The sequence below is a fragment of the Lynx rufus genome, unplaced genomic scaffold (assembly GCF_022079265.1).
Source record: "Lynx rufus isolate CCGP_SWC_20201006 ecotype Redwood Valley unplaced genomic scaffold, mLynRuf1.p SCAF_11, whole genome shotgun sequence".
Classification (NCBI taxonomy): Eukaryota; Metazoa; Chordata; class Mammalia; order Carnivora; family Felidae; genus Lynx; species Lynx rufus.
The window spans coordinates 49,533,941-49,551,900 of record NW_025814825.1 but is presented as its reverse complement, the minus strand read 5'-3'; the positions used below and the strand labels follow the sequence as shown (position 1 = coordinate 49,551,900).

At 39.5% G+C, this 17,960-nt stretch overlaps 1 protein-coding gene across 2 annotated transcripts in view; it reads right to left on the bottom strand.

The window, feature by feature from the left end:
- Nucleotides 1–15,819, bottom strand: part of PDCD4 (programmed cell death 4) — a 28,559-nt gene extending 12,740 nt beyond the window's left edge. The window contains exons 1-5 of one of the 2 annotated variants that reach the window (XM_047073430.1): nucleotides 15,693–15,819; nucleotides 9,758–9,864; nucleotides 6,211–6,513; nucleotides 3,525–3,619; nucleotides 1,050–1,163 (exon numbers count right to left, since the gene is read on the bottom strand). In XM_047073430.1, coding sequence (XP_046929386.1) covers nucleotides 1,050–1,163; nucleotides 3,525–3,619; nucleotides 6,211–6,513; nucleotides 9,758–9,800 — 555 coding nt within the window. In that variant the 5' untranslated portion in view covers nucleotides 9,801–9,864; nucleotides 15,693–15,819. The remainder of the gene's footprint in view (nucleotides 1–1,049; nucleotides 1,164–3,524; nucleotides 3,620–6,210; nucleotides 6,514–9,757; nucleotides 9,865–15,692) is intronic. The other variant, XM_047073429.1, reaches the window with a different exon arrangement.
- Between the last annotated feature and the right edge of the window lie 2,141 nt (nucleotides 15,820–17,960).

Here is a 17,960-nt window from a genome sequence, read left to right as displayed (position 1 = left end):
AGTTTACTTATTTTTGAGAGAAAAGAGAGAGAGAGAGAGAGAGAGAGAGAACGCATGATGAATGGGGGAGAGGCGGAGACAGAGAATCCCAAGCAGGTCCGCACCAGCAGCGCAGAGCCAGACACGGCGCTTGAACCCACAAACCCATGAGATCATGATCTGAGCTGAAACCAAGAGCTGGTTGCTCAGCCAACTGAGCCACCCAGGATCCCCTAAAGACCTGCAATTTTAGTACTTTAAGTCAGTAATCCTAGTTAGGTAATTTTATTTTACCCTTTTAGATTTATCTTATGAACAATTCATAACACAGGAAATGTTCCCACGCAAATTACATTTCAAAAAAACATTTGTTCTCTTAGTTTCTGTATACATTCTTTTTCAGATCTTTGTGTTCTCTTTCTTTTGGACAGAGTACAAAGATAAATTTTATCTTAATCCTGAGCATTGAAATGAATGGCAAAAAAAATAGAACGACATCAGGCATTAAAAAAAATTTTTTTTTTAACATTTATTTTTGAGACAGAGAGACAGAGCATGAGCAGGGGAGGGTCAGAGAGAGAGGGAGACACAGAATCCAAAACAGGCTCCAGGCTCTGAGCTGTCAGCCCAGAGCCCGATGCGGGGCTCGAATTCACGGACCGCAAGATCATGACCTGAGCCGAAGTTGGATGCCCAACCGACTGAGCCACCCAGGTACCCCTAAATCAGGCATTTTTAACTGAGATTCCTGAAGAGGTTTGAGAAGGTTCATAGATGCCTGAAATTATATCATATTTTATACACTATCAATTACAAAAATATATAATTACAAAAATTGTTAAAATATTGTTGTGCCATTTTTCAGGTAGGGAATGGCATATAGCCTTCATCACAAGTAGGAAAGAACTAAGTTAAGGATATTTTACTTCATTTCTTAGAAACTCATTTACGTAAAACAAAATGCTTATTAAAACTTATTCAGTGATCAAGGATAATTTCGGATATAATGTTTTGCTTTTAATAATGTTTTTTCTATGTTAAGTAAATTATACATGCAATTTTAAACCTACCGCAACTTCATTAGTATCTCCATGCTCAAAATATTCCTGTATGATTGGTGTTAAAGTCTTCTCAAATGCTGTTTCATCCAAAGGCAAAACTACAGTTTCATAAACACAGTTTTCCTAGGAAGGGAAGGAGAAAAAATTACAAATTAATGAATAAAATGCTAAATAAAATGAAATTTGGTTTATAATTTTATATTCCAGGGCCCCTGGGTGGCTCAGTCAGGTAAGTGTCCAACTTGATTTCGGCGCAGGTCATGACCTCACGGTGGTGAGATCAAGCCACAAAACGGGCTCTGTGCTGGGCACGAAGCCTGCCTATGACTCTCCCTCTCCCTCCCCCTTTCCCTCTGCCCTTCCTCTGTTCACATATACACTATAAATAAATACTTTTATGTTCTAACTGTATATCCCAACGAATTTTATATTCCATCCTCATTCAGGACAAGAAAAAGATGTGCTACATGCTTTGAAAACTGATACTAAAATAGAATCCATGTCTTTTTTTTTTTTTTTTTTACAAATCTATGAATAAAACTAACAGTTTAGAACTACTAACCACAGCAAATATGACTTGCTCCCAACCCCCCATATCTTGTTAATTTTTTTTTTTTTACCTCTCATAATACCAGTCCTTCAGTGACCAAGAAGCTTAAGATGACTTCCTATCATACCTACTGTTTTCATTAAAACTTCACTTTAAAAAAAAAAAAATGAAGGAACCAAAGATTTCATGATTAATATTATAATAAAAGCCTTTGTAACAAGAATCAATGCTGTAGTGACTAAAAAATCTCTAAGAAAAAGCATTATTCAACAGAAATTTCAAAAAACAAGGAAATTCATGTCTATTAATTTTCTATCTCCCTTCTCCTCTGGAAAAAGGCCAGAAATGTTTATGTGCAACTTGTGACTAGTTTTAGTCTCACTTGAAAGACTGTATGTTAAGATTAGGATATATAGGGGCACCTGGGTGGCTCAGTTGGTTAAGCATCTGACTTGATTTCAGCTCAGTCGTTATTTATCTCGCGGTTCGTGAGTTCAAACCCCACTGCAGGCTCTGCCTTGACAGCTCTGTCACTCTCCCTCTCTCTCTCAAAATAAGTAAATAAACTTAAAAAAAATATTTCCATGTCCAACAATTAGCTAAAACAAACAAGTATATACAAATAATACGCAATAAAAACAATCTATCATATGCCCTGATAATTTCCTATCTAAAATTTTTATCACCATGCAAAGACAGTTCTTTAGAAAAGATATCATACCGTCTGGGATTTGTTTCAAAATAATCCAGAGCATGGGGGGGGTGGGAGTGGTGCATGCAGGAGGGATACAAGAGGAAGAGTAAACAGAGGTACAGTATAAAATAAGACTGCCTATGAGTTATTAATTATTGAAGTCAGTAAAGCTGGGAGAAGAGTACAAGCAGTTTCATTATACTATTCTACTTTTGTAAGCTACACATTTTCCATTAAAAATATAAATATATAGGAGCTCTTGGCTGGCTCAGTCGATGGAGTGTGCAACTCTTGATCTTGGGGGCTGTACGTTTAAGCCCCATGTTGGGTGTAGAGATTACTTAGAAATTAAGTTTTTAAAAAAATAAAAATAAAATATATGTATATGTTCATTATAAAATCTATTAGAAACTTACATTCTCATCAATGGACCTAAGTGAAATAAGACTCAGAAAGACAAATATCATATGATTTCACTCATATGTGGAATCTAAAAAAGTAAATAAATAAACAAACAAAATAAATCAGACCTGCAAACACAAACTGACAGTTGCCAGAGAGGAGGGGCAAGATTGACGAAGGGGAGTGGGAAATACATGCTTCCAGTTATGGAATGAGTAAGTCATGGGAATAAAAGGCACAGCATAAGAAAGAAAAACAAAATTTACATACTCATATTGAAGAAAGACATTTATGTTCCCAAAATAAAATTTACCATAAGGTTATCATCCTAAACAGTAACATTTAAAAGGAACCTAATACCTATTAACTCTTTTATGATATTCAAAATAATATCTATTTTTCTCGATTTTCATTACTATAGAAATTATATTAACTCAACAGACTTTACTGAAAAATAACCAGCTTGATAATCCTAAGTGAATCTGTAAAGATCTACTTTTGACTCACTTTAGAAATGAAGGGAAAATTTATTACTATCAATTAATTTGGTTTCCTAATCCAAAATTTACCTAACAGTCTGAGAGTACTGAGTATATGTATGATTTAGATATAGATAGTAATGTGTGTGTATACACACGTATGTGTTACACATATGTATACACACACATTATATATATACACACACATACTACAAATCATATATATATGATTGACAGGCACAGAGTATAGATATGGAACGTATGACCTGACAAATGTATGAGTAAACTACAAACATGAAGGTGAAAAATTTATAAGCATTTTAAACATGGATTTTAAAAAGAAAGTAAAACACTGATACCTGGTCATCATCATAGTTAGGATCTTTCACATCCACCTCCTCCACATCATATACCTGTCCAGGTGTACCCCAGACACCTTTGCCTCCTGCTCCACCTGAAAAAGTTTAGAATTGAGAAAGAAAAGAACACAAAGTTCATAGTTCATAAAGTTTAGTTGAAATCTGAAATAATTCTAGATATTCAGATATTAAGTAACAGTTAAAAATTGAATTTTAATTTCTATGCTAATTTTTTTCCAGTTGAGTTATACTTTAAATATTTTATTCAGATCACTTTTTCAGTAATGATTAGATATTATATATTTTATAACCTATTTCCAAAACATCAAGTTGAAATAGCTTATAAAGTTAAAACTAAAAAGGCAGATGCTTTAAAATAAAAGCAAAAATGAAACCAAAAAAGAACAGAAAAATAGCTGTATCGGGGACCCCAAGGGGCCATGATACTGTATGTAGCTGAGCTCTAAATTTTATTGGACATTTCATAAGGCCAAAACAACAATATGTTGAGCCAGTAAGATGTGGCATAGGAAACTTAACAAGGGAAAAATTATTTAACAAAAAGCAGTTTCCACTGTTAAGTGTTTCAAAGTCAAATACTCTTTTTTTTAAGGTTTATTTATCTGGGGGGCAGGGGGGAGTGGCAGAGAGGGAGACTGAGAATCTGAAGCAGGCTCCACACTGTCAGCGCAAAGCCCAAAGCAGGGCTCAACCCCACAAACTGTGAGATCATGAACTGCGCCGAAGTCGGACACTAAACCAACTGAGCCACCCAAGTGCCCATTTATTTTCTTTTAATTAATTATCTTGAGAGAGAGACAGACAGACTGCGTGCACAGGGGAGGAGCAGAGAGAAAGAATCCCAAGCAGGCTCAGCGGTGCCGGCGCAGAGCCTGAAGTGCTCAATCCCACAAACAATGAGATCATGACCTGAGCTGAAATCAAGAGTCAGAGGCTTAACAGACTAAGCCACTCAGGCACCCCTCAAATACTCTTTAAATATAAATGTACACGTTAAACTATACTTGACAACTGGCAATATGTTACAAATGACTAAGCTATTTAAGCATTAACTGCACTTATCTTTATTTCTCTGTACTTCTATATGGAAACTGACCAGTTGAAGTTTAACAATTCCAACTTTCAAAGTGGTTTTTCTACATAAACTGAAATGCTTTTGTAAGTCTCAACATACTGCATTATTTTTAAAGAATTTTTCAGTATCACCAATTATTTTTAGGTTGTATTTTTATACCAAGAGTATAATCCCTGCCACTAGAACAAAACAGAATCTGGTTACTAGGATTCATTTTTATCCAACCAATGGTTGTAGAGCCATTCAACAAGAATAACAGTTTTTGGCAGATCACAAAAAGATTTTACAAGATTCCTAGGCTACAAATTGAAGTTCCCACCATTCAGAAACTAGTGAAATCTCCAAATTACATCAAAATCCTACCATAGACCAAAACTAACAGACCCCTTATCAACAAATATTTAAATATATGCAACTACTCCAGGCCCTGGAAATAGCAATGAAACAGACCAATCCACTTCAGTTTCCAAAAGAGAGCAAAACACAACTTGGGTGGTGCCTGGCTGGCTCAGTGGGTAGAGCATCTTAACTCTTGATCTCAAACTGTAAGTTCGAGCCCTATGTTGGGTGAGAGACTACTTACAAAATAAAATCTTTTAATCAACCAACCAATCAGTCAAAGAGAACTCAGAACCAGATCTATAAAATTATTCAAATTCTGATCCAGAGGGGCGCCTAGGTAGCTCAGTTAAAGTTAGGTGACTGACTCTTGGTCTCGGTTCAGATCATGATCTCACCATTCTTGGTTCACGAGCTGGAGCCCCTGCATTGGGATTCCCTCTCTCTCTCTCTCTCCTCCTCCCCTGCTTGCGCGTGTGCTTTCAAAATAAACTTGAAAAAAAAAAAATTCTGGGCGCACCTGGGTGGCTCAGTTAAGCCTCCAACTTCAGCTCAGGTTATGGCCTCACAGTTCATGAGTTCAAGCCCCACATCATGCTCTGTGGTGACAGCTCAGAGCCTGGAGCCTGCTTTGGATTCTGTGTTTCCCTCTCTCTCTGCTGCTCCCCCACTCATATTGTGTCTCTCTCGCTCTCAAAAATAAACATTTTAAAAATTTTTAAAAAATTCTGATCCAGATATTAGCAATCCAATTTATATCTATCATGTATTCTTAACAAAGGACATAATTATATTCATTAGATAATTGGTATAATGAATCTCTCTTTTCTTTTTTTTAACTTTTAAAAGTTAAGTAATCTCTGCCCCCAATATTGGGCTCAAACTCATGACCCTGAGATCAAGTGTCACATATTCCACTGACTGAGCCAGCCAGGTACCCCAGGTATGACGAATTTCTGACCCTACTTTTAAGCAAAGTTAGACAATACATGCACAATTCATAACTGTACAAAACATCCATGTATATTTTGCTGAAAAGAAAGTTCTGCTCAAGAAACTGAATCTCCTCAAGAAAAAAGGCTCAACTTAAAAACAAGTGGATGGTCCTCAGATTATTACTTTGTAAAAACATACACAAATCATAGCCTCTTACACCATCATTGTTTAAATTTCTCATATTCCTAGAACAAGGAAACCATAATATAAGGTAATATTGTTTTGTTTGCTTCTGTGGAAATGGAACACACCAACCTTTCTTTGGCAGTCCCCTTCCTTTCCCAGATCTGGATCGCCTATCTAGCAACCTTCCCTTTGGACTGGTTGGTACAGTTACTCCACTTCTAAGGGCTTCACTTCCATTATCACTGACTGAATCGCCTCTGCCAGAGTCCCGGGATGAGTTTTTCCTCAGGCGCCTTTTTGCCTTGGCATTAATTCTAGCTTCATTAATGGAGGATGCCGAAATCCAATTTCCATTTATCTCATTTTTTATTTCCTCAGTCCCAGCATTTTCTTCATCACCAGAAAAGAGAGAGTCACTTAAATTATCAGGATCTTAAAGAGGAAAATGAAGAAAGAAAATTCTAAGTAAGTACTTTAACCATTCACTGTCATACCAGCTATAGTCATAAGTTACCTTAAGTTGAATCACATGAAATTACATTTTTTAAGTCAGTAACAAGTCACATATTGGAAATTTCACATGATTCAATCTAATAAATGACAACTAAACAGGATTACTTTTCACATTATCATAGAAAATAAGACAGTGAATTTTAATGAGCAAAGTTTAATGTTATCTCATATGTTTAGAAATAAATTTTATGTTAAAAACAACCACAAATAAATCCTTTAGACTTCTGTGAGCTAAGGGAGTTAAGCAATTGGAGATAGTAAGAAAAGACTAAGAATCTTGAGAGGAGAGATAAACTAATATTTAGAGAATGCCTATTATTTATCAGGCACTGTGCTGGGCGTTCTGTCATTTACCCACAAGTTTGAGAACTATTTATTACATACTGGATCATTACTACAGATAAGGAAACTAAGACTGAGAGTGTTTAAATACCTTGCCAAACACCTCCTGATTAATTACAGATACTTAGGAAATATTCTAATCCAAAGAACCTGAAAGATACTTGGCAAATAAATGATCACATAACATTACTGAGCTGAACCATTGAGGCTTCATTGCTCTGAAAGATAAAGCTTGCTTTTAAAGCTTTAATTCACCTCTCCAAACCTGACTTATATTACTTACCATCTTCTGAAAATCTTCCAGCCTATGTAAGATTTGTACATTATCCCCTGAAAGACAGCAACATATCTGGAGTTCCCAATGGTCCTATTTAGAATGTCATCCTCATTGCTGTTTTCACTTATCAAAATCTTTTAGGATATACTCAAGTTTTATTTCCTTCACATAACTTTCCTAACAATTCTAGCCACAATAACACTAATGCCCACACTCTATTCATTCACCACATTACAGAAACCACTTTGTTATTTCTATTTATGCAGGAGTCTTGCTTTTCCAAATAAGTCATAAGCCTCAAAAGAGGAACCATGCCTTTACCTGTACTTCTTTGTACCCTCAGCACCTAACTGAGTATCCTTCATACTAACAACTCAAATGTCCATGGAGATACCTGGCTTTGCTCTAAAAAACTCAGAAAGCTACTGAATTAGGTACCCTTGGGGCAGAGTTTTGTTTGTTATGGCTAAGTCAAGTCAGAGTTGAATCTCTCAAGTGGTTTTAAACATTCCTAAATGTAATTAGGCTGTGTCAAGTCCATGCGTATAGACTTTAACATGTCTTAATATGTTGAAGCTGAAAATTTCTTAAGTCAACCTATAAAAAACATAGATGTGTTAAAATCTTTATAATTCTTGACAAAAAAGTATGAAAGTTAAGAACACTGTGATAATCAAAAACAAACAACATTAAATAGAGTCCATCATTAGTCTCTGTGCTTTCCAACCATTCTCCAAACTGCATGGAAATGGATTCTGTAAAACATGCCCCCACTGAAAACCCTTTGAAGGTTTTCCCACTAGTTCAAAATAAAGTTTAAACTCATTATCTTGTAACTTAACATCCTACATAATCTTGCCCCTGCTTATGTCACCAGAATAACTGCTGACCACTACCACATTCAAATGGTCAGAGCTTAGACTGATATCATATGCAGTGATGGAGAGATTGGTTTAGCAGAGGAATACAGAATATATAAGTTAAAAGAGAAAGTATAAAGTGAGAGACCAGCTAAGAAAATGTTGCAATAATTCATTCACTAACTGAAAAGAACAAGGGTAGTAACTTTGGGTTAAATAAAGTGACACTTAAAGAAAAATAAAGGACTTTTAAACAGAATAAAGAAGCATGAAATGAAGTCTTAGAAGTTTTCAGATGGGAAGTCAGTGTTAGAGGGTGAATGTGAGACATCATCATAACCATCATCATAACTGAACTACTATACTACAACTACTAGCAACAGTCACAGTCACAGCAGTAGTGCAACTTCTTTTGTCATTATCATCACCGTTGTTACCACTAGATACCAGGTTCTATGGTAGGCACTCTACATACGTGATCTATAATCTTCACAAAGCTCTATAACAAAGCTGTTTATCCTCAATTTACAGATGGAAGATGTTTCATAGAAAAGTCACATATCTAAAAAGGATTATGGCCAGTATTCAAATCCACGCTTAAATATCAGATGATTATAACTGTAGAAAATACAGAGCTAGAGTACAGCAGAGTAGTGACAGCTAAAGACACAGGACAAGGGAGTGATTATAAGAGAGAAAAGCAGAAGAGGAAGGAGAAAAAAAAGACCAGAGATCAGACAAGTTAAATGGAATTTCAAGTAAGAGTAGGTAATTGAAGAAAACATTAAACATTTACCTGTAACATATTGCTTTCATTATTCTACAATTAAGGCAAACCACCAAACTCATCCAGAAGATAAAGGACCTCAAATTATAATAAACTGCTTTAAACTGTCCCTTGGAGTCCTAAGTATTCAATTTAAACATCATTTCTTACAATTGGATTTCTTTTCAACTATTTTAATATCCTTTCAAATACATGTTTGTATGACTGCAGCAGAACATATCTAGGTATATTTTATATATTAGACCTTATAATTTTTAATTCATGTTTCTATCAATTACTCATTTATATTTCACTATTCATACTTACCTAGGTTTAGGGTTCCATAACCACTATTGATCTGACTTTAAAAAAACCAAAATTCAAAAGATGAAAAATCTCACCATTCAGAATATTTCAAAATCCTACTTAACTCTACAAAGATTAGTCTGAAAGCTATAAGTATATTTTAAGTTGTCTGAAGTTACTCAGCGTTTGGACAAATATTCTACAAAACCATTTTTATGGAAAATAAGGAAAATACCATAGGTAATTTATAATAAATAAATTATTAGGAAAGAAATCAAAGAAATCAATAACAGTTTATATTGCAGAAACCAACTAGTTCATTTGAAAATATTAATGAGGAAGTTCACTATTCTCCATTCTGTAGCACATAGTTTATTATAAACAGTGGAAAGTTAGAATGTATGGAATGTGAAAAGATGGGCAGAAAAGAACATGTGAAGAATTTCTACAAAAATAAGAATCACAAACTTGATTTTTTAAAATAATACAACTTACTTGTAGCATAAGATGGCTTTTAAAGTAAAGATGGTTTTAGTATTATGTTTTCATAAAATTTGGTATGACCTCAAACTTGCTCACAATATAGTCAAGGTTCAAAATATTCTTACTTACCTGTGGGGTTTACATTCAGTATCTGCTCATTTTCTACATCCATTGTTCCTTAATGTCACTTGCACTGATTGAATTACTAATGGAAGTCTTCCCTTGGGATCTATTTCCTTAAAAAGAAAAAAAAAACCTTCAACATCTTCCAAACTGATAGAATTAAGGTAAATTCAATTTACTTAATCACATTGTAAAAAAAAATAAAACCAGCATCTAAAATTTTTTAGATGTTTTAATTTATCTTTGAGACAGAGAAAGACATAGCACTAGTCAGGGAGGAGGAGAGAGGGAGACACAGAATCTGAAGCAGGCTTCAGGCTGTGACCTGTCAGCACAGAGCCCAACACAGGGCTTGAACTCACGAACCACCACATCATGACCTGAGCCGAGATTGGACACTTAACCAACTGAGCCACCCAGGCGCCCCAGCACATAATTTTTTTTTAACATTTATTTATGAGAGAGAGAGAGAGAGAGAGAGAGAGAGAGCGCGCGTGTATGTGTGTGTGAGTGAGCAGGGGAGAGGAAGAGAGACAGGGGAACAGGGGATCCAAAGCAGACGTCACATTGACAGCAAAGAGCCTGATGTGGGGCTCGAACTCACAAACCATGAGATCATGACCTGAGCCAAACTAAGCCACCCAGGCTCCCCTAATTTTATTTTTTTTTAATTTTTTTTAACGTTTATTTATTTTTGAGACAGAGAGACAGAGCGTGAACAGGGGAGGGGCAGAGAGAGAGGGAGACACAGAATCTGAAACAGGCTCCAGGCTCTGAGCTGTCAGCACAGAGCCCGACGTGGGGCTCGAACTCACGGACCGTGAGATCATGACCTGAGCCGAAGTCGGACGCTTAACCGACTGAGCCACCCAGGCGCCCCTCCCCTAATTTCATTTTTAAAAAAAGAGCTCTCTTTACTTTGAAAAATAGTTTACCACAATTAACATTTGGTTTCAATCTTCCTGACAAGTGTATCTGTGTCCAAAATAACCCTCCATACTTCTGAATGTGCCAAAGCACCCCTCTAACTTGAAGTAAAAGATGTATTTGCTATACATGGTTATTTCAAGTTAAAGCAGCATATACATACTCCAAATTTTTCAGGACTACCAGTCCTCATAATTAATCTGATGTACATAATATTGTATAGTTCACTACCAATGAATTGAGAACTACTACAAAGTGCAAGCAACAGTTTTGGTTAATCAAGCATATCACAGGATTCTGTTCTTTATCACACCACAACACATCTGAAGGCAGATAACAGCTGACATTTCATCACCCAGGTGTCTATAATTAGCATTATAAGACTTTGGGAGAAATTGTTAATGGTGTTTTCTATAGTAAGAGTATTTTCATAATCAGGGCACCTAGGTGGATCAGTTGGTTAAGCGTCTGACTTCAGCTCCGGTCATGATCTCACCATCCATGAGTTCGAGCCCTACATCGGGCTCTGTGCTGACAGCTCTGAACCTGGAGCCTGCTGCTGATTCTGTGTCTCCTTCTCTCTCTGCCCCTCCCCCCCCCCACAGTCTCTGTCTCTGAAAAATGAATAAACCTTTAAAAAATTTTTTAAAGAAAAAAGAGTATTTTCATAATCTGAAAACCCCATTCTTATTTTTAAAATTTTTTAAAGATTTTAAAGAAATCTCTACAGACCCAATGGGGCTCAAACTTACAACCCTGAGATCAAGAGTCATATGCTCTAGGGGTGCCTGTGGCTCAGTTGGTTGGGCATCCGACTTCGGCTCAAGTCATGATCTCACAGTCCATGGGATCGAGCCCCACGTGGGGCTCTGTGCTGACAGCTCAGAGCCTGGAGCCTGCTTCAGATTCTGTGTCTCCCTCTCTCTCTGCCCCTCCCTTGCTCATGCTCGGTCTCAAAAATAAATAAAAATATTTAAAAAAAAGTAAAAGAAAAAAAAAGAGAGTCACATGCTCTACTGAGCCAGCCAGGTGCACCCCTCCTATTCTTCTTAAAAAAAAAAAAAAAAAAAATGTGCCTAGGGGCGCCTGAGTGGCTCAGTCAGTTAAGCAGCTTAAGCTCAGGCTCTTTTTTTTTTTTTTTTAAGCATCAGGCTCTTGATTTCAGCTCAGGTCATGATCCCACAGTTTTTGAGTCTAAGCCCCATGTCGGGCTCCACACTGACGGTGTGGAGCCTGCTTGGGATTCTCTCTTTCCCTTTCTCTGCCCTTCCCCTGCTCACACACATTCTCTCACTATCTCTCAAGAATAAATAAAATAATGCTTTAAAAAACTTGACTATTTAAAAAAGGAGTAAGTACAATGGTAGTAGCAACTCAGTATTTTAGACCTTAGCTTCAAAATGACTTAAAAATTATTAATGCTGTAAGGTGTTGAAACCAGTTACCTTTAACTTAGTGATATAAATCTAATGTTACATGAAAGACTAGCAAAATATATTTCATGAAAACTATTACCAGAAGGTATAACCAAATATGATTTTAGAATCTCTCTGTAACTATTTTTCAAATAGTGGTTTATAGTACTTAAGCATTGATCTGTTCAAATCATATAAGTTAGATATATAAGCCCTTCCAGTCATTTATAATCATTTCACAAGCAGTGTGCTTTAAGATATGCACAAATTAATGAAAAAGACTAATAAACTAATTAAAGGAAAGTCTTTCTCAAATAACCTACTATAAGATCTCATTTTAAGATAATAATATATGATGCCTCCTGGGACTCAACTTTTTTTTAAGTGAACTTTTCCCCCAACATGGGGCTCAAACTCAGGATTCCAAGATCAAGAGTTGCATGCTGCACTGAACTGAGCCAATGAGGCACCCCTCACCTGACTTTTAAATTCCTCAATATATCGTTTTAACATCTCAAAAGTTTATAGCCCCTTTGCTCCAGTTTTCTTTTTTAAAATTTTTTTTTTTCAACGTTTATTTATTTTTGGGACAGAGAGAGACAGAGCATGAATGGGGGAGGGGCAGAGAGAGAGGGAGACACAGAATCAGAAACAGGCTCCAGGCTCTGAGCCATCAGCCCAGAGCCCGACGCGGGGCTCGAACTCACGGACCGCGAGATCGTGACCTGGCTGAAGTCGGACGCTTAACCGACTGCGCCACCCAGGCGCCCCTGCTCCAGTTTTCAAAAGGGTATTATTTTGTAAAACAAGAATAAACACACCTTAATGCTAAAATGGTAAACTTCTGAATATGGCATAATTCTTAGGCTACTAAGATGCTATATTGCTTCAGAAGAAAATGGGGTGATCACTCTCTAATTCTATTCAGAATAAACAGATTCTACATAATGATCTTTCTAATATCATAATTTCCAACAACTCTGGATTTAAGGGGGAAAATGAACCTTAAAGATATGTATATAGAGACACATATAAATATATGAACAAAAATAGTTTGTAAACCTAAGCATATAGTGTTCTCCGTGTCTTAAAATTTGTCATATCTCACTTCAGTATATGGGTTACATGATACAGAAAAGTGAAAATGTCCTATGATGTGTGTATGAGCTTTTTAAAATAGAATTACATTAGAAAGTCTTTTTCATACTTGATGCAAGTATGATCATTGACAGGACACTTTCTGCAGAACCTTGCTACTAAAGGAAATTATTATAACTAATATTTATAAAGCCTTTTATAATTCACAGAGAATTTTACATGCATCATTTCATGTACTTCTCAGAACAACTTTGAGGTTTCCATTTTGCACACAACCAAATTCAGAGAAGGTAGTTAATCTGTCCAGATAGAGACAGCTGCTCAATGGAAGAACCAGAATTAGAAACCAGACCTTTTCAATCCAGTACTGCTTGCACAAGTTCAATATAAGATTTTAATATATCACAAGAAGATTCTTTTTTAGGGGCTAACAGACAGAAGCTTATTAAAACACAGTATTTAAAGATACTACTTTAAATACTACTTTCCAAACACTAAAAATAATATTTATTTAAAGTATTACACAGAAGACATTCAGTTAGTCAAAGAAAATTATTAGGTAATGACTATCATCTATAACTTACCATATTTGTTTTTATTAAGTAATCCTAACCCCAAAAAAAGTGTCGTCTGTGTCTTTAGGCAATGGTAACGCAATCAAGAACTCAGTCACACTTGATAGCAACACAGACATTTTAAGAATTTAGAGAAGGATAAAAATACATTGCATGTTTTTCCTCTCTTCAATTCGTGGAGCTTTTTTCCAGTTTACTTAACAATCCTTAAGATTTTTGCCCCAAAGTTAACAAAAATATAAAGCAAAAACTCCAAAAGCCACATCCTTCATACTAAACAATAAAATTAATTTGGAATAAAAAAACAAAACTCTACATGTAAGTTGAGCAAAACTAAGGCTAGCATTAAACAATTTTCATTTCTTTAATAGTTTTACAGAAACATATACTCAGAAGTATTCAATTGCCAAGACATTCCCTAAAAGACAAAGCCTCACCCCCCCCCCCAAAATCTGTTCCCTGAAATACACCCCACAAACCACTCTGACATTTTCTGGAGTCAAGTTTAGGCCATATGCTAACCAGAAAATTATTTGTATTCATTCCAGGGCCACAATCACAGCTAATTAGCAACTTAAAATCAGCTAAAAGTATTCAACCACAATGATGCAAAAGCAAGCACTGCAGAAAATATCAAAGTGTCCTGTATTTTCGCACTCCCAGACACTATTTTCCCTTTCTCATTACTACAACAGAAAAAAAAAAAATTAAAATATAATTCAAAGATCCCTGCTGAGATTGTAAGGAATTTAAGAAACCTATAATGAAGGAAGGTTAATGGCACAAATACGAATAATTAAACTCAGAACACATCTGCAGTGCTCCCTTTTTAGAAGAGTATATGAAGGTTTCTAAAAAGCCTCACATTAGTAAGAATACCCAAATCGTAAAACTTAGCAGAAAAAATACAAAACAGGCGGTGACTTTTTTTTTTTTTTTTTTTGTCTTCCACACGAAGCCGCATTTTTGATCATTTTACTCATTGCAGATCCTGCACAGTTGCTGGTTCCATAACCAGTTCTCACAAGGGCATACGAACAGGAGATACTGACTTCTGCAGTTAGTTTTTGAAGCTCCAGCGGAGTGGGGGGCGGGGGACCCCTTCTCGTGTACATTGCAGAACCGAATTGACAAATGCAGCAGACTCCGCCTGCGCTTCACAGAAAGAGGGCTCCCTTCCTGTCTTTGTTTTCCCTGGGAGATTTTCACTTGAACTAAAAAAGAGCGCCCCTTTGCCCCAAGTCCTGGCAGGGCCGGGGAGGCGGGCACGTGTCCGCCTCCCAGCGGCCCCTCCCGCAGCGGCTGGCCCTCCTGCCCGCCGCGGGTGCAGGCCGGGACCCCGCGGGCCCTAGTCCAGGCAGGCCCCAGAGGCTGCTGGACCGCAGCGGGGCGGGCCTGGGCTCCGGGTTGCGGGCCGAGGGCCAGGGTCGGTGATCGCCGAGCGGGGGACCGCGTCTTCAGGGGGCCCCCCAAGGGAGGCCGGGGGGGGGGGGCGGGGAAGGCGCGAACCTTCCTCACAGGATTTCAGTCAGGCCAGAAAGACGTCTCCCAACGCCCTCCCCTCAAAATAAAAATGGAAACTCGGCCTTCTCGAGGATGAGGAGTAGTCCCTCGCTGGCGAGCGCCCCGCGCACCCCGCTACGCGGGAGGGGATGCAGGAGGGGGCGGGCCCGCGCCACCGCGCTCCGGGCCCAGGCCCAGAAGGAGGGAACAGGGGCCCGCCCTCCGCCGCCCGGGCGTTGGGGCGGCCGCGGCCCTACTTGCGGGGCTCCGAAGAGGAGGCCGGACCCTCGCCCACCCAGCCGGGACTCGGCCGCGGCCTCACGCCCCCTCCCCCTCCCAACGTGCGGCTGCCTCAAGAGGAGACGGAGCTGAGGGAGAGGACGCAGTCGTCCCGGGAGTGCGAGCCGCCCCGCTGGTACTGACCCCTCGGGCCGCTGCCGCCGCTTGCCCAGGTCCTCGGTCCGCCGGCCCAAACCCCGCTGCTCAGCCTCTGCCGCCGCCTCAGAGCGTCTCTGCCCCCTCTCGCTCTGTTTGTTTTTGTTTTGTTCTACCCAGTAACACGGGGGCGAGAGAGCGGCGTTTATTGGTCAAAGCGAGGAGGTCCGCTGGCCAATCGCGGCGGTGGAGCGGGAGCAGAGGAGGAAAAGAGAGGGAAGTGAAACGTGGAAAGCTGGGCTGGGGCGCCGGAGGGCGCATGCGCACCTGACTCCTGGGACCGGCTGGAGTGGGAGCCGGGCGGGAAGCTGGAGGCGGGAGGTTGGGAGGCGCCGCCAGATGGAAGCGTAGGCGAAAAGGCAGTGCCTTGGGGTGAGGACTAGGCTGAGGCTGTCTTGACCCGCTCACCCTTTCCTCTTACAGGCTAGTCAGCAATCTCGCCTGAATGTTGGGCTTCCTGAGGGCCCTGCCTCCATTTGCAGAGGCTCCTCGGTTGAATACCCTTAATCTCTACAGATGCTTCTCCCGCTGGTCCTGTACACTCCTTGGCTCCCACTGTGCATAGTAAGAATTTTATCTCCGTGAAAGCTCTCATCCCTTGAAGATGGAAATCATTCCCATGTCACAGATGAGGAAACAAACAGACTCAAAACCTCTTTGAAGTCCCTGTGCTAATCATGACTAGTCAGGCCTCTGGGATTCAAACTCCCGCATTCCCGCTGCAAGGCTGGGGTTCTCAAACTTCGCTATAACTTCTTTCTTGAAACTTGCACCCCGGGCAGCTGGTCTCGGAGTCTTTCCTCCTTGGCTGCGTTCTCTTTGGCTTATCTCGTGCTTTCATTCTTCCTCCTTCCCTCTCCCCGGAGGTAATGACCAGAACCTTCTGCTGTCTTTGTGCTCTCAGGAAAGAACTCAGCCATTATCTCTGGCCAGATTTTACGATTGTCTAATGTGCAACACCTGAATGGTCTATGTGGCCTTTCAGCAGCACAAACTGCCCCCCCCCCCAGCAAGCTCCTTCACCTGACTTACCTCTATCTGCCCAGTCACCCTGCCTGGGAATCATCTCTAATAGTATTACTTCTCTGAACAACGGCAACACCAACAAAACCTTCGTTAGCTTTCCGTGGCCCACCTGGAGCATCAGTACCTCAACCAGGCATTTAAGGCCCCAGAGCGTGGCTTCAAGACATTCTGGCCATGTCTCCACACCTTCACAGGCCTCACGCCCCTTTGGCTGGAACCTACTTTGACCTCTCGCGGTTCCATATGCTTCCCCACCTCCTGAGGCTTCTTTATGGTATCACCTCGAAACGCCTCTCTTATCCCCCACCTCTACCTGGTACAATCCTATCCATCCCTCTTGGCTCTCCCACACAGGCCTTCTTCAGCCTCATGACTTGATATGAGTGTCCTGTCTCCTGATTCCTCACACTCATGACTTGTTGTACCTCTGGGGACATTGAAACATTCGGCCTGGCATTGTGCTACCTGAGTCCCTGTCCTAGCTCTTCTCCCCCATTAAACTGTCACTTTGTTGAAGGCAAGTTCACATCTTGCTCATGTGTTACCATTGTAGGTCTTAAGAAGATGTCTTTCATGTTTACTGTACTGGTGCAATAAAAATTCCTCAATCTGAGTTCACAAAGGTTCTCAGCATTTTGTGCTCAGCCCCACGCTCCTGGGCAAGAGCATCTTGGCTTGTCCAGCATCTGAATTAGCCTTATGAGTCACTTTTACTTTTTAAAAACAAAGCTTCCCGGTCACTCAGTTTTGTTTTGTTTCGTTTTCTCCATCACCTGCAGCTGTCTCGTTTCTCTTCTCTGCCAGGGTTCATCCGTCCTCCACTGAGCAGTAACTGCTGGCTCCTTTGCTTCACCCATCCCCCTCTTTCTCCACATCTTTCCTTTTCTCCTTTTCAGCTCATGACTCTTCTTCCTCCCTGCCACCAACCTCCTTGGGCTTCTGCTGAGTTCTTTAATTTACTGATTCATTTAGTATATTTATTAAGCACCTATCGCATACCCAGGCCACAGTGAACAAGCACCCCAAGATCTATGAGGTAACAAAAGAGTAGGATGTGATCACCCACTTTTAAAAGCATCTAAAACAACCTATATCTTTTTAGTAAATTACCCCAAAAGAATGCATTGTGGAGTAAAATGTTCACATCCTTTTTACCCATCATCCCTAGATTATGATGTTTGGCATCCCAGCACCCACCCTAGAGAATGGCCCTAGCAATAAGAAATGGGA